The sequence below is a fragment of the Molothrus ater genome, chromosome 3 (genome assembly GCF_012460135.2).
Source record: "Molothrus ater isolate BHLD 08-10-18 breed brown headed cowbird chromosome 3, BPBGC_Mater_1.1, whole genome shotgun sequence".
NCBI classification, from domain to species: domain Eukaryota; kingdom Metazoa; phylum Chordata; class Aves; order Passeriformes; family Icteridae; genus Molothrus; species Molothrus ater.
This window is the reverse complement of record NC_050480.2, coordinates 70,657,785-70,682,584: the sequence shown is the minus strand read 5'-3', so window position 1 is coordinate 70,682,584 and position 24,800 is coordinate 70,657,785. Positions and strand designations below refer to the sequence as shown.

General features: G+C 39.5%; 1 protein-coding gene across 8 annotated transcripts in view; it reads right to left on the bottom strand.

The window, feature by feature from the left end:
- Positions 1-24,800, bottom strand: part of ITSN2 (intersectin 2) — an 80,488-nt gene that overhangs the window by 33,400 nt on the left and 22,288 nt on the right. For 6 of the 8 annotated variants that reach the window (XM_036381205.2, XM_036381204.2, XM_036381203.2 and 3 more), the window contains 14 exons: positions 15,703-15,795; positions 13,995-14,058; positions 12,356-12,519; positions 10,887-11,084; positions 10,476-10,572; positions 8,689-8,831; positions 7,382-7,445; positions 5,102-5,239; positions 4,926-5,011; positions 3,645-3,907; positions 2,861-3,010; positions 2,495-2,635; positions 1,604-1,691; positions 839-978 (listed from right to left, as the gene is read on the bottom strand). In XM_036381205.2, the coding sequence (XP_036237098.1) occupies positions 839-978; positions 1,604-1,691; positions 2,495-2,635; positions 2,861-3,010; positions 3,645-3,907; positions 4,926-5,011; positions 5,102-5,239; positions 7,382-7,445; positions 8,689-8,831; positions 10,476-10,572; positions 10,887-11,084; positions 12,356-12,519; positions 13,995-14,058; positions 15,703-15,795 (1,829 nt within the window). The remainder of the gene's footprint in view (positions 1-838; positions 979-1,603; positions 1,692-2,494; positions 2,636-2,860; positions 3,011-3,644; positions 3,908-4,925; positions 5,012-5,101; positions 5,240-7,381; positions 7,446-8,688; positions 8,832-10,475; positions 10,573-10,886; positions 11,085-12,355; positions 12,520-13,994; positions 14,059-15,702; positions 15,796-24,800) is intronic. The other 2 variants (XM_036381207.2, XM_036381209.2) reach the window with 1 other exon arrangement.

Sequence of the window (24,800 nt, the reverse complement as noted above, 5' to 3'; positions counted from 1 at the left end):
AAAACATATTTTAGGGAAGACTGAACTGTGGATGCAGCCACTGAACACAGCAAGCCATGCAACAAACAAGTAACTGAAAATGCCCATTGCATTAAGCCACTTTTAAAAAGAAAATGAATTCCTTACACATTTACAAATTTTTGTGGCCTTTTTTTTTACTGGAGAGTGCAGAGCCCCTGTGCTGGCCCAGCATCAATCCATTATCTAGGGAAAAAGTTCCCACCAGTGCCACTTGGAGCAAGCTGGCAAATAAAGCTAAATGGATCAGTGCTACCCTGTGAGAGCTGCCTGAGCTTTTAGGCAGGCCAAGAGTTGCCTCAGAAACAAAAATTCAGAGCCAGTGGTCAACAACTCTTAGCTTACAACAAATTAACAAATATTAAGAAATAAGTGGCCTACAGTTACTTTTAGGCTTGTACCCAAATCTGCCACCAGACCTTGCAGAGTGTGCTGTGAAACCACACAGGTCTATCAACAAAAGTCAAGTGTTCAGTACACAATTCAAAAATAGCAGCAAATATGACCTCATACTGTAAGAACAGAATGTGCAAAGGCCTGGGAAACTTTAATTCTAAATCAAAATGAGTTCTAGAAGGCAAAAGGTGAGAGGGAGCAATAGCTGAGTCATGCAAAGCAATAGTTAGCAAGAGACTCATATTTTAGTACATTAGCAATGCATTTGCATTTGTATTGTGTTATTTACTCCAAGACTTTTGATAATTCTTATTTGACACTGAAATTGGTGGAAGCCTGGTGAAAGTGACACCAATCTTTATAACTGGATGGAGAAATAAAATACAGTGCTCACAAGTGTAGGATATTTGGATAATGCAAGTACCTTAAGCTGACTGTTAAACTCATCCATTTCAGCAAGTTTAGAAGCAGTTTCCTTCTCAAGGGCATCTAGTTGTTCCTTAAGTCTTTGGCATAATTCTTCCTTTTCTTGGGACTTCTTGTGCACTGAATCAACTCCTGTACCTGCATAAGGAAAGACATACAATTTTACATGTTTCTGGGGTTTTAAAAAAATTTTTCCCAAGTTCTTAATCATTGTTTGTTATTTTCCTATTGTATACAAAATCCAAACCTCCTTCCTCACAAAAATTCCTTGATTTACCTTTTTATTCATATACAGCACAAGGAAGAAATATCCCCAACACTGAACTAAGGCACACAGGCATTACATGCAATACATACAGAATAAATTGCAAGTTGTTTTTTTTAATAGCAGAGTATTTCATACCAAGTTTCTCTAGACAGAGACTTCCAGTGTAATTTGAAACAAAGACCAAACTTTACATAAATTAACTCCCCTGAGTTTAGACTACTAAAAAAAGAACAAATTGTGATAGCATCTGTGAGCTACACAGCCTGTATAAATTAAGTTTTAAGCAAAATCTGTGCTTTCTTGCCAAGATGTGTTTGTTTGTCCCTTATTTGGAACATGAAGGAGATAATGGAATGCAGATGAGACAATGGCACTAAACTGGGAAGATGTAGAAGTGAAGCTGTTATTAACATCTCTGTAACCCTTCAGTCTTGATTACAAAGGATGAGAACTCAGCAAGGCAATCAAGAATAGAACTCATGTGCAAGCACTTACTCTGAGTGTTTTCAAGTTGAGCATTTTTTATCCTTTCATTTAACAACTGCTTTTCAGGAACCAAATAGATTAGTTTATTCTGATAATCCTGTAGATGTTGAAGAGAACATAACAAAATTTTAATATTGTTTATGAATCATTAAGTAAAACTGAGAGACTTTTCAAGCATAGCTACAACTCATGTTAATGAAACAGGGATGCAAGTTATTATTACTGGATAAAGAAAAAAAATATTTCTATACTCTTAATAGAAATAATATTACAATTGAAAGATTTTGACCCCAAACCATTAAGACAGATGGAAAAATATTTAACAAACATGCTAGAAGTGTAAATATTATCACAAGACCATTTAAGGTGACTGCTCCAAGCCTAACATAAAACAGTAACAACATGAAAAGAAGTTTCCCTGATGAGCAGAAACATCACATAAAAATATGGCAGAGGATAATTTGGGGTAGTCAAGTGATTAGAAATAATTAATGTCTTGTAACTCAAATAGAGAAAAAAAAAGATAAAAGAGCAGGAAGGTAATTCAACCTAAACACCAACTTGGTTGGAACACAGGACAACATTCCTCAAAAAAATCTGAGTCTGGAGCCATAGAAGAATTCAAAATTAAAGAGAAGTCTCTACTATCAGTCCACAAAAGAATAGCTGAAGTTTTCACAACTGTTACTGAACTCTCAGCTCATTTTAATACGTATAATCATTTGTTTAACACCACAGAAAAAACTAAAAGCCTCTGCAATGCTGACAGTACTGCCTATTTCCTCTCTCCACTGCAATCCAACTGACTGCATATTCCTCTCGATGGAGATGCATTTTCAACAGCATTAGGAAACACAGAATATGGTAAAAGAAAACCATAAGCTTAACAAAGCTACACACCTCCAGCTGTTGCTGTAGTTGCTTGACTTCCATGATCCCTTGGTCATATTTCCTATCCAAAGCCTCCAGCTCAGTTTTTCGCATTTGCTTTTTGCTACGAATATCCTGTAACCTGCCTGAGATCTGCTGATGTTTGTCAGTCTGGAAAGAAAGCAGAGACAGATTACACCACATATGGCAAAAATCCCTTTGCTAAGCCTGTGGGCAGGTTAGTTCACAACCAGTTCTCTAAAACAACCCAAAATACCTGCTTTGGATTCATTATCCAAAACAGAATGGAACTCCTAGTGGGCCATTAATGCAGGTATAGTATTTGTATAATTTAAATACTGTATTTCAGCATATGTGGTGAAATTCCTGTCTTACCAGGGCTTCTAATTCAAGATTAAGGCTCTTCTTTCTAGAGGTCAACTTGACAATTTCTTCTTGCTCCCTGTTGCGCTGATTGAGAAGTTCTTGGCGACGGATCCTCTCCCATTCCAGTCGTCGCTGGCGCTCGAGCTCCTGCTTTGCTGCCTGAGGAAAAGTTGCATTACCTTAAATTACAGTGGAGATGCAGAACTCAGCATGATTTAATATGATGTGCTCTATTTCTAAGCAGCAACACAACATAATGTCTTCTCTAAAGTGCTCTTATACACTTCAGCATCAAAGAACGCAGGAAGTGATCCTACAAGGTTCTTCGTGCCACACTCCTGACTCTGGATGAAAAAAAGCTTCATAATTCAGAAAGCTTTTGCAGCTTGGAATATTGCCCATAAAACAGCACATTGACAGATACTCAAAGGAGGTTACAAGCAGTATTTCACAGAACTACATAAAATATGGAAGCGTGATGCATGCACTGAGACACCAAGTAGAAGCAAATTTGTCTCAAGCTCGGCTGTCAAAATGTTATCAATTATGAATTCAATAGAGTCTTGTTTGGAATACAAATTTTTGCAAAAATGCAAGAAATATGCTCAAGAAAATCTCATCTCTCCTATGAAGCATCTGAAAATCTTTAACCTATACCAATATTTATAACAAATGGTGTTCTCTCTCCAAGACAACCTGGCATCAGCCAGGCAAGGAGACAGCACTCAAACCCTGGATGCTATATGCACATACACATTCCTTGGAGCATTAAAAGCAATGTTAAGCAAACAACCTCCCGCCTTTCTATTTCTTTCCTCCTTTCTTCTTCCCTTTGTCTCTCCAGCTCTCGTTGTCTCTCCAGCTGCCTCTCCATTTCCAGCTGCCTCTTCCGCTCCTGCTCCTGGCGTTCCCTCTCTCTTCGCTCCTGCTCTTCCCGTTCCTTCTGAGCCTTCCTTTCAGCCTCTCTCTGCTGCTGCTCCAGCAGGACCTGTCGGCGTTTTTCCAGCTCCATATTTCCCCTCTCATAGTTGGCTTTCCTTTTGTCCTCAAATGTCACTAAAAGAAGGAAAGGTTGTTATTTCTGCCCTGTGCAAAACACCACTCTCAAACAAGGACTTCAGTTATGCCACTAAAGATAGAAACTTGGCAAGCTCAGGTTGTTCAGTCATGGATGATGTAAGCATCTTCCATTTGTTAAAGTATTATTTTGATTTTTCTCTTCAAAAATACCTCTAAATTTTCCTAAGTATATTCCAACTGGGGAAAAAAATAAAAGAAGAAAAAGTTCCAGCTTAAAAATGACCACGAAAATGACTTGAATGTTACAGGAAAGCCTTTCACTCTAAAGAATGAAAGAGGAAAGAATGCTAGAGGAAAACATAAAAGAACAGCTTTTATAAGCTGGGAGAAAACTCTCTGCTGTTAGAAAGGTTTTCCAATGTGCAGGAAACATTAACACATGGATAAAGAGCTTAGTTTTTAATGGTGCTCCCTGTAAGAGTTCCTGGAGCTAAAACTATGAGTAACCAAAACAGGATCAAGCTCAATTACTGCACACAAGGATAAAAAGAGACACAAAGGAATGGTTTAGGCCCTCGCAACCACCCTTCCAAAAGGAAAGGCAAGTTTTGTCTTGCAGTGTCCCTGTAACATTGTCAGTAGGAGAATTTATGTTATGTCCAAACTGCTTCCAGTTTGCAGAGAACTAAACTACTCTGGACCCCGCTGCTTTCAGAATGGCCAGTAATGCCAGGAACTTTCAAATGAAAAAAAAATTTGCAGTAGCACAGCAGTGTCTGGCCATGAAGGGTTTATTTTCCAGAATACATTATTAATCAGCACACTTTTCCTCTCCTACAGCTAAAAATAGCCCCTTGTCACTGCCTTCTCAATTCTATTGGATGAAACAGGCTGGCTACATCCACTCAACAAGCTTCCTACCATCCAAGTTAAAAGGGATCTAGCTCCTGAAATGAAGCTCTCCATGGATTGCATTCCTTCTTCCACTTCCTAAAGGTTTCAGTGCCCTTCAAAACCAGCCCCATACACTGAGAACATGAACCCTGTTTTTTACCTGGCTGTTTTTTCTGTGGCTCCTCCTCTTGCACAGGTTGATAAGATGGCAGAGTTCCATTTATATTTTCAGTATATTTTCCACTCCTGGAGGGGAAAACAACCCCACCCCACCATTGTTAGAGGAACAGCACAGTTGTGTTAAATACATTACATTTCACCGCCCTCAGTGATTACCTGAAAGAAGGTGGCACCAGCTCAAGGGGCAGAGTCAGAGGCAGTGGCTGCCCAGCTTTGGCCATGTCTGTGAGGTGCATGGCCAACACAAACTCATCAGCTTTCAGCTGCCCATCTCCATCTATATCAGCCAGGGACCTGCAGGGGTTCAGCAGCAGCATCAATTAGAACCAAACACCAAAATCACTCACAAATTACAGCTGAAACAAGGCACTGTGGAAAAACAATTTTTAAAACTGACAATTCCTGTGGAATGTTTTGGTAAAAATACTTACAATTAATAACATAAATAACTGATGAAGGGAGATATTATTTGGTTTAATCATGTACTGTTATTCAGATCATGGAATCATGGAGTGGTTTGGGTTGCAAGGGACCTTAAAGATCATCCAGTTCCAACCCCCTGCCATGGACAGGGACACCTTCCATTAGCCCAGGTTGCTCCAAGCTCCATCCAGCTTGGCTATGAACACTTCCAGGGATTGGGAATCCACAGCTCCTCTGGGCAGCCTGTTCCAGTGCCTCACCATCCTTACAGTACAGAATTTCTTCCTAATATCCAATCTAAACCTGCTCTTTTACAGTTTGAAGCCATTCCCCCTTGTCCTGTCTCTACAGGCCCTTGAAAATAAACTCTCTCCATCTTTCTTTGGCTATTTTCAGGTGAAGCTTTCTTTTCAGCTTCACTGAAACATTCTCTTCTCCAGCCTGAACAAACCCAATCTTCTTACATTTCCATAAAACACTGAAAGTAAGAAGTATCTCTTGTTTTACTGCATCACAAATAGAAGAGCTGGAAAGTGAAACCAGGACTGTTCTTAACCAGCTCAAAATGCCAGAAATCACTTTTTCAATTATTTTTTTGAAGCCAAAGAAAACATTACATAAAATTACATCAAACTCTACAAGAGGGAGCTTTGCATAGAATTCTTTCTTCCCCTTGTGTCCCCTTGACAGTGCAGGGAAGACACAAGCTGGTGCAGAGTAACTTGCAGTGGGTAGGAAAAGGATCACCTACTCCCTTCTAAGGAGCAGGAGATCATATGAGCCTACAAACTGTTTCCAACAAGCTGGGGGGGGGGGCTGGTGGGGTGTGTGTGTTTGTGAATCCAGTGAAATGCAAGAAAGCAGGAGCCTCTCTCAAAGAATCGTCTATGGAGACAGAATCGCTGAAATGTGTCGTTAGACTGCGTGAAAGCAAAATGCTTAGTAAAAAGCACAGTTCATTTAGAAAGCAGTTAAAAAAAAACTATGAAAAACAAAAAGGAAACAACAAAACAGACACCAAAAAAAAAAAACCCATCACACACACACAGTGAAAAACAAAAGCAGGAGATGATGAAATTTTGTTATGTTCACACACCAGCACTACTCACACGTAACAGCACCATTATTTCAGTAATTACCACTAATAAGCACCCAGTAGAAATACTGGTAATTTCTTAGGGCAAAACTGAAATTTGGACTGTTATTTCTCTCTACAGGGGAACACAGAACTCCTTGCATTGGCTACTGATACCTTCAGGATACACACCCAGAAGGAAAAGAAACACTGCACACCTGATTTATCCCCCAGACTCCAGAGAGGAGCAATACAACCCCACAGCCCACATTTATCTTCACAGAATGAAACCAAACAAGCTGAGCTTTGCTGCTGCTACAGACACAAATGACTGTCCAGGGACAGAGGAAGAAGAAAGGGAACTCAAGAGGAGATGTAAAGCTGTTGTGAATTCTTCTGAGCCACTAAATTTCATGTATAACATCTGAGTTATGTCTGAAGGTGTAACCTAAACTGCCATGTCTAGCAGAGCAGATCATTCAAGCCTTCAGACAACTCTCACCACTTTCATCAGCACGATAAAGGCAAGTCTTAAAACACATGCAATATGCAGATATCTTTATGGAAACTGCAGTAAAACTCAAAAAAATTGAAGGGTTACTTAATTTTTAATCTTCCTCCATACTTTAAAACTAACAACCTAGATTTCAGATTCCTACTTTTGAAAGGAACAAGCCCTCAGCTCAGCGAGAGCATCCCTGGGTCAGAAATTGAAGTTAGCATCTTCTATTACAGAGTTTAACAAACACACACAAAGAATGGAAAACTGAATTATCTCAAGGTGTCTTTTAGAAATGTAACTAGTGAACAAACTTAGTTTAACTAGCAGCTCAGTTTCTGTTTATGATTTTAGATCTGTGGTATCTCTATCATTTATTTAATAAAGTACATTTCTTCTCTTAACACCATGAAGATTTTGCATCAGTAACTAAACTCACCAAATAGTAGCCAGCTGAGTCTGTGAAAGATTTGATTGCAGAAGGGCATTCCTTGCTTGAAATCCTTAGTGAAAGCGTAGAAGATTTTTATTAAAATAAATACTTCATTCAAAGGTTCACATGAGGCAAAAAATGGGTCATGAACTGGGGCATGTTTATTTTTAATATTAATCTAATCCATTTTCATCAGTTGGTTTTACTTCCAAGCTTAACAACAGGCATTATAACCTGAACACAATGAAGATGTAAGTATTCTCCTGTACCTTTTTCCACCCAGAGCACCTAACAGAAAAGCTGACATGAAAAATGGGTATTTATGGTAATCCCCACAGCTGTCACAACAGCACAGCTGACTGTTTGCCTAAACCTTGAGCTATCACCTGGAGAGCTTTCCTTGGTAGCAAAGAATCTGATACATTTCTAGGCAGGTGGAGGAAACCTTCAGTCCAAAATCAGCTGAACAAGATTGAAACATTGAGACCCTTTCCTTAAAGAAAGAATTGTCCTGCTCTTTTGTAGGCAAGGGAACTGAGGCAGAGTGCTCATTCAAGATGGGAAATCTAATGCAGACACAAAACACACATAGTGACTTTGCACCTCCTGGCTGCTCTCTGAGCACTCTCTCTACTCACTGCACTGAGGAATCCCATTTTGTAAGAATTTCTGAAAAACTCTCCTCTTGTATTAACTTGGTATGAAGTCTTTTGAAGCCACCATAATGCTGTGGCCCAGCACAGATGTCACTGGAAATCAACAAGGACTCTCTTAAATTACTTTGGAAAAACTCCAAGCAGGTGGCTGCAGTTCTGCAGTCTTTTCCAAGCTGCGTTCTTTCAAAAGACAAAGGCCAAGTATCTGAGCATTGACTGATACAGGAGCACACGGCACAAAAATGATGGTGAATGTCCCCCAGTGTCACAAGAAAGAGCCTCAGTCCAAGGAGTGATGTTTGAAAAATGCCTGCTGACTTTACAGAGCAGAACTCCACAGCCTTGTGGTTCTCAGGCTCCTCTAGTCAGGTCCCACCACTCCAGGCTTCTCCTCTTCCCTGCCACAGCTGCTGTAGCTTCCCCAGTGTGTTTGGCTCCTCCAGGTCTAACACAAAGCCCAAGCCAACGAACTGATGGTTATTTCCACTCCTTGCTGGCTGAAATCCACTCTCTCCTGCACAGGTCTGAACACCAACATTTCAGCTTTTATTTCACATGGAAGTCAAATCCCAAGCTGGGATTCCATCCCTCAGCCTGTGATGTTCAGAGGCAGGAAACACTCTGGTTTTCCCAGTCCATACCAAAAGTCATACTCACCTGATAAATATCCACTCATGCTTTTATCAAGACTGTTAAATTTCTGTCTGTATTTTAATCTGGAGGCCTGAGGAACTGCCCAGTCTGAGGATGTAATCTTTGGTGAATTCCCAGCTAGTGATGCACTAGAGGAAGAATTTGAACTGCAATATAATTTCAAAACAAAACAAAGCAAAAAAAACAAACCAAACCAACCAACCAAATATTAAAGGAAAACCAAAAGAGAAAAAGAGATAAAGAAATAACTCTAAATCACTTGGTTTAAAAAAGAGGCATTGGAACAGAAGATACATAGAATGTTCCAGTAACATGAAACAACTTCCACAATGTTTTACCTCTGCTAACTTGCTATAAATAATTTCATCACAAATACGGAATTTTACAGCCAATGTAGGGATATATTTGTAAGGAAACATGTGGATTAGAAAATCATTTTCCTTTGGTATCACAGGCACTAATGCACATAATTGATCCTTCTACCACTGCAGAATAATAGTAGAGGAAACCACAGGAAAACACCTCCACTATCCCAAGAGTGTTAGGTCATTGTTTAAGTAACTTTAAGAGGCATGTTAATGATTAAACATGAGAATAAAAATGGATCTGATGAACCCATAGCTTCTAAAGCTGTTTAAATCACCATATTCCAGCTCTACCTCTTCTTTCTGTGACAATGACATGCTGAGTGGAGCTTTTCCAACTCAGCCAGTTTCTGCAGAATAGTGCTGATGGAGGGTTTAGATAAACCCATCAAACTTCCATCTAAACTCCCAGCATTTTCAGTGTCCCATCTCTGAAAATCAGACAAACTCAGGAGAGCTGAATTCAGCCTGCCTTGTTAGAGGTGATCCCCGGTCTGTCAAGTAAAAAACCCAAACTCTTTGAAGTGCTATCCAAGGCAATTGAGAATGCTGACAGAAACAAAGCCTCTCCAGCACAATGCTGGATTGACATTCCCTGCATGGAATGAGACAACATGATGGTGACAATGCTGCCAACAATAACACTGGAGAAGGGCTCCTTTGTACAGCACCAGCAACAGAAGGCTTTGCAATCCAAAAAAGACAACCAACCAAAAAAAAGGATGTTTCCAGGCACATGCCATGCTTACAGTCACCTTACAGGACATCTGCTGACATCTGGTGTGAGAGGAGCCCAGATCATGCACCCCACGTGCCCTGAACAGGCAGCAGGGAGGTGCAAGAGCCTTTGAGTCACTCATGGAACTGAGCTGGGGTGTAGGTACCCTTGGTACCATCCTTTGGGAGACACCCCTGGATGCCCAACCAGATACATAAGCCCAGTCCCTCACTATGTGCAAGTCCCTCTATGGCAAAGCCCTAAAATCAGTGAACCAGAGCAGCTGATCATAAAGATTCATAATCTTCTATTATTCATAAAGCAAATTCACAGATAAATATTGATAAAAAATCCTATTCTAACATGCCTGCTGATGACATGGTGCTCTCTATAATGAATGAGCACATAATGCACAAACATTGCTTTTATAACCACTTAGCAAGGCTTGTTTCTCTTTACTAATGAGGTACATTCCCTTCTTTTTGGCACTGCTCATCTCAACTCCTCACCTACTTTGGATATTTTGTCAATTTACTGAAAATTACTTCCTGTGCATATAAAAACAAAATCTGTTTTTATACTTGACAGGTCATATTATATCGACTAATTTTTAACAAATGTACTTTGAGAACAGAAATGCTCTGTAAGTTTTGGAAGGTATACTACTTTAGTGTAAGATACAACAATTTTAAACTTAACTTCCATACCTGCTAGATCCTAAATCAATTAGTGACTGTGCCTTCTGCATACTGGAACCACCAAATCCTCCTGCCATGGGGCCTAAAGAACCAGTATGAGGCAGCGCTGGAAGAAGAAGAAACAAAAAATTAACCCCAGAATTATAAAGCAACTGGGTATAAGATAATGCTTCATAATCAACATTCACTTTGACAGAAGTAAGAAAAGCTAATCAATGTCTTGTTGTTATGATTAACTAGTTAGAACAGAATTAACAGATGTGAACTTTGGAGAAAAACCATTTGTAGGGCTTTCTGGGGATTTTTTGTTGTTTTTTTTTTTAACTCTCATGCATGTATTAGGACTCCTGTCTGAAATTAGCCACAGAGAAAACAAGATTCACAATTCTGAGAGCAAGTACTGGACTGTGCTATACTCACTTGAGGAGAAAGGAACAGACAAAGGCTGCAGAAGGCTGGATGTTCCATTTGGCAACGAGGAGGTACTGACAGAAGGCACCAGGGGAGCAGAGATAACCAGGGGAGGAATGGAAGTCATGGAGGTCAGAGCCATGGGAGCTAACGGTGCGATCGCAGACACAGACGTGGGCATGGACAGATTTGGCATGCTACCCATTCCTAGAGCAAAATCCAATAATTCAGGCTTTAACACTGCAGAGGCTTCAGCAAGAAACTGGGTCCCCTTATGTGGGTCAAAACTACACAAAGCAACTGGTGTCTGGAATACAATGAGGTAAAATAGATGCTCATGTGCAATATTTACTTTTTTGCTAAATTTAGGCAAGACAGCTCACAGGGGAAAATACACCTGAAGAACAGGAATTTAAAAAGAAAAATCTTGACAAGCAAATTCATTCTCAAGGTAGGCTTAGCTACTATTTTCACAAGAGAGTAAGATCTGGTTTTCTATAATTGCAGCTATACCTATTTCTTCAACAAGCCTGGCCCCTGAGAGAGAATTACAACCTCAAAAGCTGTGACAATCCTCCACGGGGAAAAGCTGCTGCTGTTTCTGAGCTAAGTCTCTTCCAACTATCAGCCTTGGAAGAATCCACAGGGGTGAAAAGTCCTTATTAGTACCCATGCTTAGCAAAGGGTTTCTAGAGGCAGCTGCCTGAGGCAAATTAGGGCACTTGAATTACTGGCTGCACCTTGTGGAACACAGCAGTGCTGCTGAGATGATGGGAAGTTGTAGAGGTAACTGTATGCCATCCACAGCTCCCTGTAAATGCATGCCCTTGTAGACAAACACGAGATTTGGTGATGGGCAGACATTTTAAATAATGTATGTAATTAATATATGCATACATTTAATTTCTTCATAGACGTGTATGCGTATTTTGTAATCCAGCCCAAGTCATTGTGGATATTTTATGCTATAAAATAACATAATAGCAAGCATGCACTGACTGAATCCCCAAACACTATATAAAAAAAGAAGAGTCAAAGTAATTCTATTCAGTTAATCATATAACCAAAACAGTCTGATTCACTTTGAAAAAATATGTAAAACAGCTGTTCTACCAAAACTCTGACCTTTGCCTAAATTTAACTTTAAAACCCCCACGTATAAATACATGACTGAGTAGGAGGAAGAAAAAAAAAGATCACCAGTACAAAATGAGAGCCTGCAAGGGAGACAGTAGACGTGAGTGGCCTTTTTGTCAAAACTGAATAAATGTTTTTCTCTATTAAAAGTCTTTAAAGAATCAAATTTTCAAATATATCAAGAAAGTGACCCGGTGAATTTCCTAAATCAGAATATCCTTTTTTTCTTGTTTCACACTGATTCACTAAACTTTCATGGTCAGATTAATGCTTTTATTTGGCTGCAATTAACTGTGTTTGTTTTACCTCTGAACACTAAGTAATTATATATTCATAAGTACCAAAGCGAGCTGACATTAGTGGTGAAAACACTGGAGTTTGTTTCATGACAGGAGGGAGAACTGAAGGCAAGTGCTGTCCTTGCAATTTCAGCTTGATGAGTTTCATAGCTATAGAGAACTCCAGCTGATCCATTTTTCCATCCTTGTTCAGGTCCGAGAGTGTCCTTAAAACAAAACAAAATAAAATAAAATTAGAAAATAAACAGAAATATAACATTTTGGTCTATGAGAGGCTTTCCTACTAGATTTATTTACTGTTTTTTCACAGGAAAACAAGAAACTTACTGCAAAGTAAATTTTCAATTTAGGATAACTTTCTTACCTTTGAGAAGTTTGAGTACCCACTTCTGCAGAGTTCAGTTTTGAGGTTCCTATATATTAAACATGCAATTCCCAAGAAAGCAGGAAAGCTTTTGAGAAAGCAGAAGTCTCCTGTCCAGTGGATACAGTTGTTGCCTCTGCTGTAAGCCTCTGCTATGCTTTTCTTTATGCTCCCAGTCAGAATAATTATTTTAAATTAATCCTTAGTAAGGTAAGAAATTAATGCAAGAATCTGGAACAAGATGCAGGAGGATGCAGAAACCTCCTAAAGGGACCATCCACTGCTATGAAAACTTCATTAATTTACAGTGGTGAATTAACCTCCCAGTGGTGTGGTTTTCTGAGCCTGATACTCACACTGTCTTCCTTCTCACAGTTCTCCAAATAAATACAACAGGAAATAGAGACAACAGTGCATACATAACTTCAGCATTTCTGGTCAGACAGATAATATGAAATTTTATTAACATTTAAGCATGCAAGGACCAAGCACAAGAACGTAAATAAAATTAGGAGAAAAAAAAAATCAGACTAATGTTAAGCTTCATTTTTCCTTTGATTCTGTTACTGCTCAGTACAAAACCCCAAGGCCCCACAGAAAAATCTCCCTGCCCCTCTTTTCTAGGCACTGAGGTTTAATGGTAAACATGGTGGTGATGCTGGTTTGACTTGATGATCCCAGAACACTTTTCTAACCTTAACAACTCTGTGATTCTATGTTGCTGAAGGAAAAACTAACTTGCCTTTAGTTATTTGCTTTAACATTTTTTCTTAAAGTTGTTCTTAATTATTATGAACCTCCAGTATGTGTCTTTTAGCACACACCCCCCAAACTGAGCACAGGATTCTAGTGAGGACTGAGGGGTTACAGAGAAGAAAACATTTCAAGTGTTGCACTCACCACATCTATGCTGTAAGGAACAGCACTTTTTCCAGTTCCTGTATTACAGCATTGCTTGGTAACTCACATATCAAAACTGTCCTTCTACTTTTTTTGTGACTTTAGATTTTTTTCTTGTCTTCTACTTTGCGTACTTCAAGCCCTTAATATAGTTTAAAAATGCTGCATTCAGCATGATCCAATTTGAAGTAACATCATTAGAAAGATGTAAAAATTACTGAGTTTTAATTAATTGTTGGTCCACATATGGGCTGAAACCTTCCTCTATATTTAATAAAATTAAAACAATGACTCAGACAACACTTTCTACCTCGACTGAAAGCTGAAAGCCTCTGTGAAACACAGCACAGCAAAGGTAGCATTTGAATACTATGAATATCCTATCTTAGAAAAAACAAACAATAAAGAATACCTTACCATATTTGAGCAAGGATTGAAGATGGCAGACCTGATTGCAAAAAAAAGGTACGTGCTTGATCACCTGTGATAAACAAAGAAAACAAGACAGGCTTTTATACCAGAGACAGATTTCTGAGGAGCTCAGCATGCTCTTGGGGGATTAGGTTTTTGAAATAAACCCCCATGCTGGATGCCAAGCTTTCCAGGGCTTTTTTCCCAGCTTTTAACATTGGTGACAGTGATTGTCAGACATCCATGTATTCCATAATTCCCAACCTTTGCTCTGAGAAGTGATTTCAGATAGCTGTAAAAACTTTAACAGGTCACAAATTGATGGCTGCCAACATCTTAAAAGATGCATGGATTAAAAAATGAATGAAAATTTAATTCTGCCCCAATTACATATGCAGGAAAGGATAAGAATGCTGTTTCTTTTCTTCTCTATCCCATCTAACCTGAGCCAGTATTGTGTCTCTGATAGGAAAACCATCAAGTTCTAAGTAATATTCTTTTCTGTCAGACAACACTCACAATTTCAGTATTTCAGGAAGGGAGTAGGAACTGTTGTGCAATCCCATACCAAGTTCCACATCAGCTGGTACACATACAAAGCAGGGACAGTGGTGTTTATGCCTACATCTGAGTGAATTACAGATGCTTAGAGCTAAGACTTCAAATTACTCTTTCAGCTCTCTCTTATATTCATACACAAGCTTTTATTTCAAGCATTTGCCAAATAAATAACAAAGCCCGCAGATGCAGATGCAGGTAAGAGCCCAGATGTGGCCTGAGGGTAGTTCCTGGCACTGCACAGTTTCCAGCTGGAGGCAAACATCAACCTCCCAGTGCTGTCTGGCCAAAGCAGGAGTTAGGTGCCACTTAGCATGTTCCAAACAGACAACTTTCCACTCTCTCCTCAGTCCTTTCCAGCCCCAAAAGAGGAAAAGCAGGGCCAGTAGAGGAACTAGACAGGGCATTATGGATAGCTGGGAAGGTAGGAGCCGTCAGGGCTGGTCCTTAGTGCCCAGCCACCCACCAAGAATGAGGCATTCTTAAATTAAGACATCTTTGCCAATGAAATTGGGTCTTGATATCAAAAGCAGATTTTAGATTTAAAACCTCCAAATTGTGAGGTGCATAGCAACGTGACCCAATTGTTTCAGAGGAGACACAGCTGAATGCAACTGGAACTGACAGCAGGCCCTGCAAAATGCCATTAGTCCACCCTGCTGTCAGTCCCTGCTGAAGGCCCAATGGCCCAAATTTCAAGCAGTTGCTAACAAGGACAAGCTGTCAGCATCCCTGTCCCTGCCTCCTCCTCCCAAACAAAGATGTCTAACAGCACAGCATTCTCTCCTCACACTGAGGAGAGCCACTTCTGCTGTGTCTGGTGTCACCTGCCAGAACAGCTACTGGAAGTGCTCCCTGGCAGCCTCCCATGTGAGCACAGATTTCACCTGATCTTCTCTGGTTTCTGAAACTAGACAGAATGGCAGCACACAGTTGGTGGCTGCAGAAGTGACAGGGTTAAACAGAACAGCATTCCCGTGCCAGACTTGAGAGGAAAGCTTGTTAAGTTTACTAATAACCTGTGGCTGTTTGCCTGAAGAATATGGTGATTAGTCACACAACAAAGGGCTAGAAATAGGATGCAGTTCTAAAAGTGTTCTGCAGAGATAGGTATGCGTACACAGAAGTTAATGTGTAATGCAGAGCTCAGACCAACCTGTAATGAAACCTCCCGTGGGTTTAAGGCTATCAAACTGCTTGTCATGCTTGGCCCGCTCTTCAGAGGTGATGGCCCAGATGTTTGGCCCCCCTGGAAAAAAAAACCAAACCAAATCAACAAAAAGCCAGTGAACAACCAAATAGACTGAAAACTTTCAGAAATAAAGCAAGTTACTTGCAAAATAAAAGCTTGGCTTTCTCAAGAGGCAAAGTTAGACACACCCAGCTCCTACCAGCTTGGCAAGGACGTTATGCAACACAAACCTGCTTCCCAGATGTGCAACCCAGCTGAGACAATGCCCCAGCCACACTGCTTCAGCCTGGCTTTCAAACAAGCTCTGTTGTCCTTCAGAGCTGGTGCAGAGCAGTTTCCTGTGGCTGCTGATTGTTTGCAGCCCGGGCAGGATGTGCCTCACCATCCCCTGTGTGAGCCAAACCCTCCCCTGGCTCTCTGGTGAACAAATGGCATTCAGTGTCACCCAGGTTCCCATGCACAGGGTTAGCACCCTCAAGGCTTACACTTGTCTTGGCAGCACTCTAAAAGCAAAATTGGGACAGCTAACAAAGAAATAATTTGGTTTTGTCTGACAAAGAAGTGACATTTTGGGTTGTTTGTTTTTGTTTTTGTTTTTTTTTTTTAAACAGCATGCAATGGCCACTTCACATTTTTCAATACTTAATGAAGAATAAAATATTACAGCCTGAGAGTAGGAATGAGAAGTTACAGGGAATAACTGTGTTTACAGTGCTGGTAATACCAGGCACAACCAGACAGACTTTCAGAAATGCTGTAACCTGCTGCATAAAGGTCAGGGTGTGCATCCTTTGCAGGAAAAGCAGCTTGCCAGAAATAATTTGGTTTGTTTTTTAAGTAAGTTTTAGTCAGGAAGTTCTTGACAAATATTTAATTTTTCAAATCAATGAATGCAAGAATTAGCCAAAATTCTGAATGGAACCACTCAAAACAGCATTAAAAGGTTATTATATGAAAAACACTTCTAAAATTACATTCTGCTGAGTATTACTACTTCCAAAGAACTGTTAATCTGTTCAAGTGTTTGTATTGCTCCCTAAAAGAGAGTCAAGGGAATAAATAATTCTTCTAATAAGATACAAACAACTTGCTTTAAAAGCCACAGTACTTGGAAAAAAAAAGTTAGCATAAAAGGCTTCCTCTTCCTACATAAACCTTATTTCAAAGCTTTGAATATCCAAAATTTCAAGAGGTTTTTGCACTGTTTTTCAATGTGTAACAGCAAAGTGAAGGGACTATGAGCTGATATACTTGCCAATACAGACACAGTAACAATGTTAATCATCTCTCATCTTTGTTTATCTACATAAAGAAATACATTTTCCAAAACAGACTTATTTTTTCCTCTTAAGAAGGTCCTGTTAAAACTGTATTTCTCCTTGCATGTGTACAGATTTAATTCTTTACCCTTGCTTCCTTAATAGAGAAAAAAAAATAGTTAAAAAGACCAAAACAAAGCAGAAACTCACTGGGGAGATGTATAACAGAAAAGATATGAGGGCATTAGGATACAACCTCTGCACACCTGAATTTGTAGTTTTGCTTCTCTCTCTTGAGGATATACCTTTTTTTTTTTAGTGTGGTGTCAATGAAAGAGTCTTTTTGCTGGTTACATGTGAAATTGCACTTCAAGAACACCTCTCTTTTTTCTTCTGATTAAATAAGTATAAATTAATCTAGATTAGATATTGATAATAAAGTGAAGTAAATCTGAATCAGATGCCTAGAAGTCAACGGGCACTGTAAGCATTACTGCAAGACACTAATGAGGACAACTTACACCCTGAGGCAAAAATTAGAGCAGCAGTTAGATTTCTTTAAAGTGCTAATTTTAAGCTAGAAATGGGAAGTGCTTAAGATGTCGTTGTGATTATAGAAATTATCTCGAACAGATGAAAAAATGCTCCTAAAGCTTCCAGCAGCAACTTCAGAGAGATTGACTATTTTTTTGAAGACAAAATATTAAAAGCATTACATTTTCCTTCTATTAAATACCCCTGTTTGAACATCTTTTGAAGCAGATAGCTGCAACACTCCTCAGCTTTTTAAAATCAATGACAGAATGATTAAGACCACCATAAAATAATCACATGGTCAGTGGCTACAGAGTGATAAAAACACAATAACAATTTCTTGACTGGAGTTATGACCATCACCATGGCCCCTCTAGAGAATCCAATTTACATTGTAAGGCAACTTTTGTTTACATAAGTAGTTTCTTACTTATCTCTCACAGATTGAGCAAGAAAATGGCAATCAACCTTGAAAATCTCACATATTTCTGTATTCAAGAGTTGCTTTACTATCTGGTAAACTATATTTCCTCTCCAATTATGAAATTCAGCATTCTACACAGCATTGTCTCAAATGTGCTAAAACCTTGCATGTCAGCAAATCCCCAAATTCACACCTGTAGCTGCATGATGATTAAAATCTCATTCAACAAGTGATTCAAGATCCACATTCACCCTTCATTCTCATTTTTGCCTTCCTTAACACATCCAATAACACTGCTCTTTTTTGCACACTTGGTATTTGGCACACTTTTATCTCTGGACCTACATCTTCAAGGTTCTTTCTGTTCCATGCCTGTGACTCTGTGATTCAGTCCAACACCCCTGCAAGGAGCAGGAACATCCTTATCCAGCCCAGGTTGCTCAGAGCCTCATCCAGCCTGGCCTGGGACACTCCCAGGGATGAGGCAGCCACAGCTTCTCTGGGCAGCCTGTGCCAGGGCCCCACCACCCTTGTAGGAAAATTCTACCTTACATCTATTTGAAATCTACAATTTTTAATTGAAAACCATCACCCCTTCTCCTATCTCAACAGGTCCTGCTAAAGCGTTTTTCCCCACCTTTCTTATAGGCTTCCTTTAAGGGCTAAAGAGCCCAGAAAGGTCTCTCTGGAGCCTTCTCCAGGTTGAACAACCCCAAGTTTCTTGCAAGTATAAATTTTATTTTAAAAAATTAATCTTTGACTAAAACCACATTATTATATCAACAAATGCTTCTACAGCCTTCCACTACAGTCCTAGTGAGTCAGTGCAAGCAGCTGTCATGGAACAGTGATAACTACAAATATTATCAAAAGCACTTTGTGGGAATGTTTCAAGGAACTGAAAACACCAACCTGCTATTAAATATTGAATTTATTTTCAACAGTAAGAAAAATTTCAGATTCTCACTTTCCCTAAGGACAGAGACTGAGAGTCTTACTTTTTTGGTGATTAATTCCATAAAGATATGCTCTCTGATCGTTTCTTTATAGGCATGGAAGAAAATGCAGTAAGTTTTAAAATCCAATGTATAAAAAAACAGAGTTTTAAAAATATAAATATTCATAGCAGGAATTAGGATCTAGAGAACAGCACACTTTTAAGTCAGCACACCACTCCCAGTGAAATTTTAGTGCTTGTCTATAACTGAAGAAAGGCCCAGAAAATTAAGTTTTATCCTAACATCACTTGAGAGGGTGTCTGCCATCTGCAGCCTGAACTAGAACAGGTCATTGTTTTCTGAATAGAGGCTAATAACTGTTGGACAATGAAAGTATTTGTGTAAAATAATAATTTAAAAAAAAATTAAAAACCCATTGCTTTTGGTAGGGATCCACAGTGAATGCAGTCAAATCCCACCCACACTTATTATTTAAAGGATTCACTGTTTTTTTTCAACTCCCACCCCATATGCCACAGAAACAAGATAAACATGACAGCACAAGAGGGAAGGCTAAAGCACTGTCAATGATTGTATTTAGCTAATCAGGTGCTCACAGCACTTTTGATGGTGCCCTTGGTGACACAATTAAGAAAAGTAAAATTTGTGTACAGAAAAGCTCATATGAAGATTTCTCAAAAGCTCATATGAAGATTTCTCAAAATAGCATGTGAAAATACCATACCAGTCTATCTGAAATAAACACTTTCAACAATGGGACTCACAAGGTCTTGGCAATTCCACAAAGCACATCACAGCACAATTCTCCAAAGTAATTGTTGTATTTACCTATATAGTACAACCAAGACCATCACAAAAACTCAGCCAAAATTAGTCTGCAACTCGGTTCTCCTGTGCCATCACCATCAAATCATGCTACAATCCTCACAAACACTGTGTTTGCTACCCAAAACAACCACAAGTGGTAAAAATGGACACTCAGTGCAACTGCTGAGAGAAGTTACACTGCCTGGTTTACACACAACCACATCCTGGGCATGCTATGATGAAGGGAAGATATTCCTTTCCTGGGAAAGGCAAAACTGCAGGAGGAGTCAAACATCTGCCACCCAAGATGTATCATCCAAACTGATCTGGCTTAGCTCAGCCGTTTTTTGCACTAACACACCTTCAGTTCCAGGGTTGAGAAATGTCTTGCCTGTAAACCAGATCAAATGAACTCTGCATAGAGAAATTGCTGTTCTTCTTCCATCCACATGGCCCCAGTCCTCACTCATGGCAAGTCATGAATCACAAACCAAACTGCAGGGTCTGCTCCTCACAGCCCTCTCTGACCACAGGATGGGCAAGAGGCAGGAATCTCCTTGATGGAGCAGTGTTGAACTTTTGGCTGCCCAAGCAGCAGTGAGCTACAATGTGTAAAATCAGATTTTACAGATCAGTTCCCCACCAGAAATCAAAATACAGTTGGCTACTACATGCTCCCATGAGAGGCTTTGCTGCTGACAAGGAATAGTACATTACTTTTCTGACTCAGCTTAAATTTTCTGGACATTTCGACATCATTTTTCCCAACTGTAGCTGATAAAATTTTGGAGGGGAAAAACAGTGCAATCTCTCTGACAAGAATATATTAATTCATTATTCTTCAAAACAGAGTACTTTAGAATCTTACAACTTCATACATGAAGCCAACACTGTATTTGACTACCCTGCATTTTTAGGAATCAAAACTCAAGACATGGTGAACCAGAGAGATTTTCCCCACAAAGATTTTGCCTAGAACAGAGTAACTACTGTCTTCACCTGCTCTTTTTGCTCATGAAAAACCACAAGTCTATCTTAATAAGACTTCTGGAAGACAGAGGCCAAGTTTTCTTTCTTTCCTAGAGAAGGCTGGTACTTTCAGAGAAGACAATAAATGTCAGCACTGGCAATTGTTTTCGATATCCAATATTGGAAACCTGGACTTCACATCCAGGTATGTCTCCACAGATTCCCTACTCCAAAACAGAAAACCAACAGTGAAAAGTCCTTTACTTGCCCACTCTAAAACTCCACAACACATTCAAGAGTTCAATGTCACATGTGGAACCTGCCCCTGTGGGATGACAAAGACCCAAACACCCAAAGCTAAACACACTGTGAACTTCACTCTCAAGACTTCTCTGAAGACGAGAAAATACAGACAGACCTCCCTTTCATGTAACAGGTATTTCTGCAATACCATGTGGCAGCACTCACAGTTTTCTATTATTGGAAACTAGTGACTATGCCGTTGATTTGATATCTTCAGTTCCTTTAAGTTCATTTTAAATAAAATACACCTCTTTAGGTGAGAGAAGGGAGGTCTGCTTATGGCAGGATCACAGCATTTCAGGAAAGCTCCAGAAATGTCTTTACAGCATTGCATCAGACAGATAACCTTCTGAATAAAATAAAGGACTTGCTTTGATGGGCTGCCAACATCAAAAGGGAAACAAACACTGTTCTTCCCTTAAAACAGTAAATCACCATTGAAAGAGAGGGGAGAAAAGAAAGTGCAGCCATAGAAGAAAAGTAAATAGAATTGAAAATGCTCTGTTAAGACCCCTGCCACTGATTAGTCCTGCCCATAGGCAAAGGGTACAGAGAGAAAAGCAAGATAACTGATAAGGAAAAACCATAGGACATTTCTCACATTCTCCAGAATATCTTTGTTTCTCACTCACAGGCATTGCTTGTTTTTCTCTAATAAAAACTATGCTCCTATGACCTACAAGTTAATTAACTCCATAGAGATAATAAACCTAAAATGAAAGAGCATTCCTTGTACATGAAAGTCATGAGGATCATACCATCACCTCTGTAACCATCAAAAAAACTAGCATGAAGCTTCATAATGACCTTAAATAAATATTTATCCCTGTGTTTAAAGAGAGGGAAATTTCAGCACAGACATGCAGCAACGTGCCTCAAGCTGTATAACAAGGGGTCTTCCTTAATGCAACCAGTAATCACATTACAGTCTCCTATTAGGAGCCTCCAGAGACTTGTCTGGTCGAGGACAAATTTGGATTAATCTAATAATTCCAGTCTTTCTGTGTTTGCAGATAAGTTTACCACAGAGACATTTATCACAGATTTGATTTAACACTCCCAACTGAGATGTTGAATCAGGCTTCTAATTTTTCCTTGGTGGTGAGTAAACACTCCAGGAGTCTGAAAATACACAGAACATTTTACCATTAGTCTGAATTTGAGATTCTTTATCAGTGTTATTGCTATTTTCAATATTTGCTTTTCTCCTTCACTGTTAATTCCATATCTCTAACAGGAGAAAAATTACTAATAATCAGCATTTATCCTTATTTAGGTGTGCTAATGTGTATGAACTACTGCTGTGGAAGCTTTGGGTCCATCCCAAAGCATCACCTGCTCTTCCTTGAGGTTTGCACCTGCTCTTCTCAGCTTGCACAATCTCAGGCCATCACAATACATACATTAATCCCCAATTACTCATCCTACCAGAAATACTCCATGGAGGCTCTCATTTTTATTAAGCAACACCAAGGCAGCTGCCAGAGGAAAAGGGTATCTATTTCTGTGCTTAACTGTAACTTCAGCAACTTCTTTTTGTGTGCACATAGATAAAAGGAAAAATTTGTAGCTAAAGAATGTTCAGTACAGGGAAACGTGATTCTTCTTCAATTTTGTAATGTCTATATTTACAAGAATTGTGCCCACTGAAGCCAAGAGAATTTTTAAAGATTTTCAAGCACCTCTTGCACAGCTGGTACCTGCAGACAGGTTGTTAAATAGTGTCAGGCACATGCAAGGCTACAAGATTTGGCCAAGAAAAGTTTGTCTAATTGTAGAGCAAAGTTACAGAAATGGGGACAAAGCAACAGCAGTCACATTGCATTTTTAGAGTACAATTAATATTCTTTGCATTATGTACAGAATTTCCAGATATTTGGTACACTGGGAACTCTCAGGTTGGACAGTTCACTGAAATCAAATACTGAGCTTGTTTAAACTATCCACTTGCTCCTGTGAGATGTGGTGCAGAATTCTGCCTGGAGATCTTGTCACTGGCAGCCCCCACTCTGCTACACAAAATCCATCCATAAAGGAGGAACATCAGAACACAGGACACCCCGTGCCACACAGTGATCCCAATGTAGAAACATAATCCATGCTTTCAGGAGGAGTATAGTCCCTAAAACAATTTAGAGATACATAATAGTGTAATCCATGCTAACAGTATAGATCCAATTCTTTTCTGAACTCTACAGCACACTTGGCTATTCCAAAGCACTTAAAGTATCAGTTTATAATAGCAGGATAGTATTTCTATACTTTATAAATATCACAGAATCTTTTCGCTCATTAAGGCTATCCATTTTCAGAAGATAATTTTTTATTAAATTATTGCCAATTCCACTGAAGCAGTAAAAAAAAAAAGAGAACAAAAAAACCCAAAAAAACACCAAAAAAAAAACCAAAAAAACCCCAAAAAAAACAAATAACAAAAAACCACACCACCCTCAACAACAACAAACCTACATCAAGGAAGAAAAATACTGAAAAACAAAAAAAAAAGTCAAGTTTCGTTAATGTAAAAGTACATCAGGAAATGCGTGCTAGAAACGTGTATAAACTATTCTGAACTGCAAATCAATATGCTACCCTTTACACAAGTTTTCTGTAAAGTTTTTGACAATTCATTCTATAGTGTGTTTTTTAAGTTTCATTGAAGCAAGTTTCCTACATCTCATCAAAAAGTGCAATCACTGTAAAACACAATGTTGGTAAACTCATGTTTTGTTCTTAAAAGTTAATTAACTTTGTCTTTCCTTACATGAAGACGTTGGCACACAGAGCTGGGCTTAACCTAAGCCTTTGCCAGATTTAGATTCAATACCAGCAATTAATATAAAATTATTTTCTGCCTGATTCTGGAGAAACAATGGCAGTGAAACCAACCATAGTTGCTGAGTTACACTGCTGCAGCACATGAAACAAGCCCATTCTTTTAGCCTGACAGCTCTGTCTGTGCCCAGAATCACAGAACCACAGAGTCATTTAGGTTGGAAAAGACCTTTAAGATCATGGAGTCCAGCCATCAACCCAGCACTGCCAAGCCCAGCACTAAACCATGTCCCTCAGTGCCACATTTACAGGTCTTTTAAATGCCCACAGGGATGATGACTCCAGCACTGCCCTGGGCAGCCTGTCTAATGCTTGACAACCCTTTCAGGAAAGAAATTTTTTCCACTATTCAATCTAAATCTCGCCTGGTACAACTTGAAGCCACTTTGCCTTGTCCTGTCATTTGTTACTAGCGAACAGAGCCCTACCCCACCTGGCTGTCCCCTCCTGTCAGGAGCTGTGCAGAGCCAGAAGGTCCCCCCTGAGCCTCCTTTTCTCCAGGCTGAGCCCCTTTCCCAGCTCCCTCAGCTGCTCCTCATCAGACCTGTGCTCCAGAGCCTTCCCCAGCTCCCTTCCCTTCCTTGGACACGCTCCAGCCCCTCAATGTCCTTCCTGAACTGCACACAGGATTTGAGGCACATCCTCTCCAGTGCCCAGAACACAGGAATGGTCATTTTCCTAAACCTGCAATTCATACTTTTGGATGGATTTTAGAAATGGTAAGAAGAGAGGAAAAAAGTCACACCAACAAAGTCTTTCCAATGGAAGGTATGAAAAGGTCAAGTAAGCAATATTATCATGGCATAATATAATCATACTTTGCTAAATTCTCCGGCTTTAAGCCCTGCCTCCATTTGCTTTTAAGGTGAGCAAACCTCCAGCTGACAGAATCCATGGCTCTCCTTCCCAGCCTGACACAGGAGATTGAAGGGATGCTTACCCTTCAGTTAAGGACAAGTCAGAAGCTTTTTC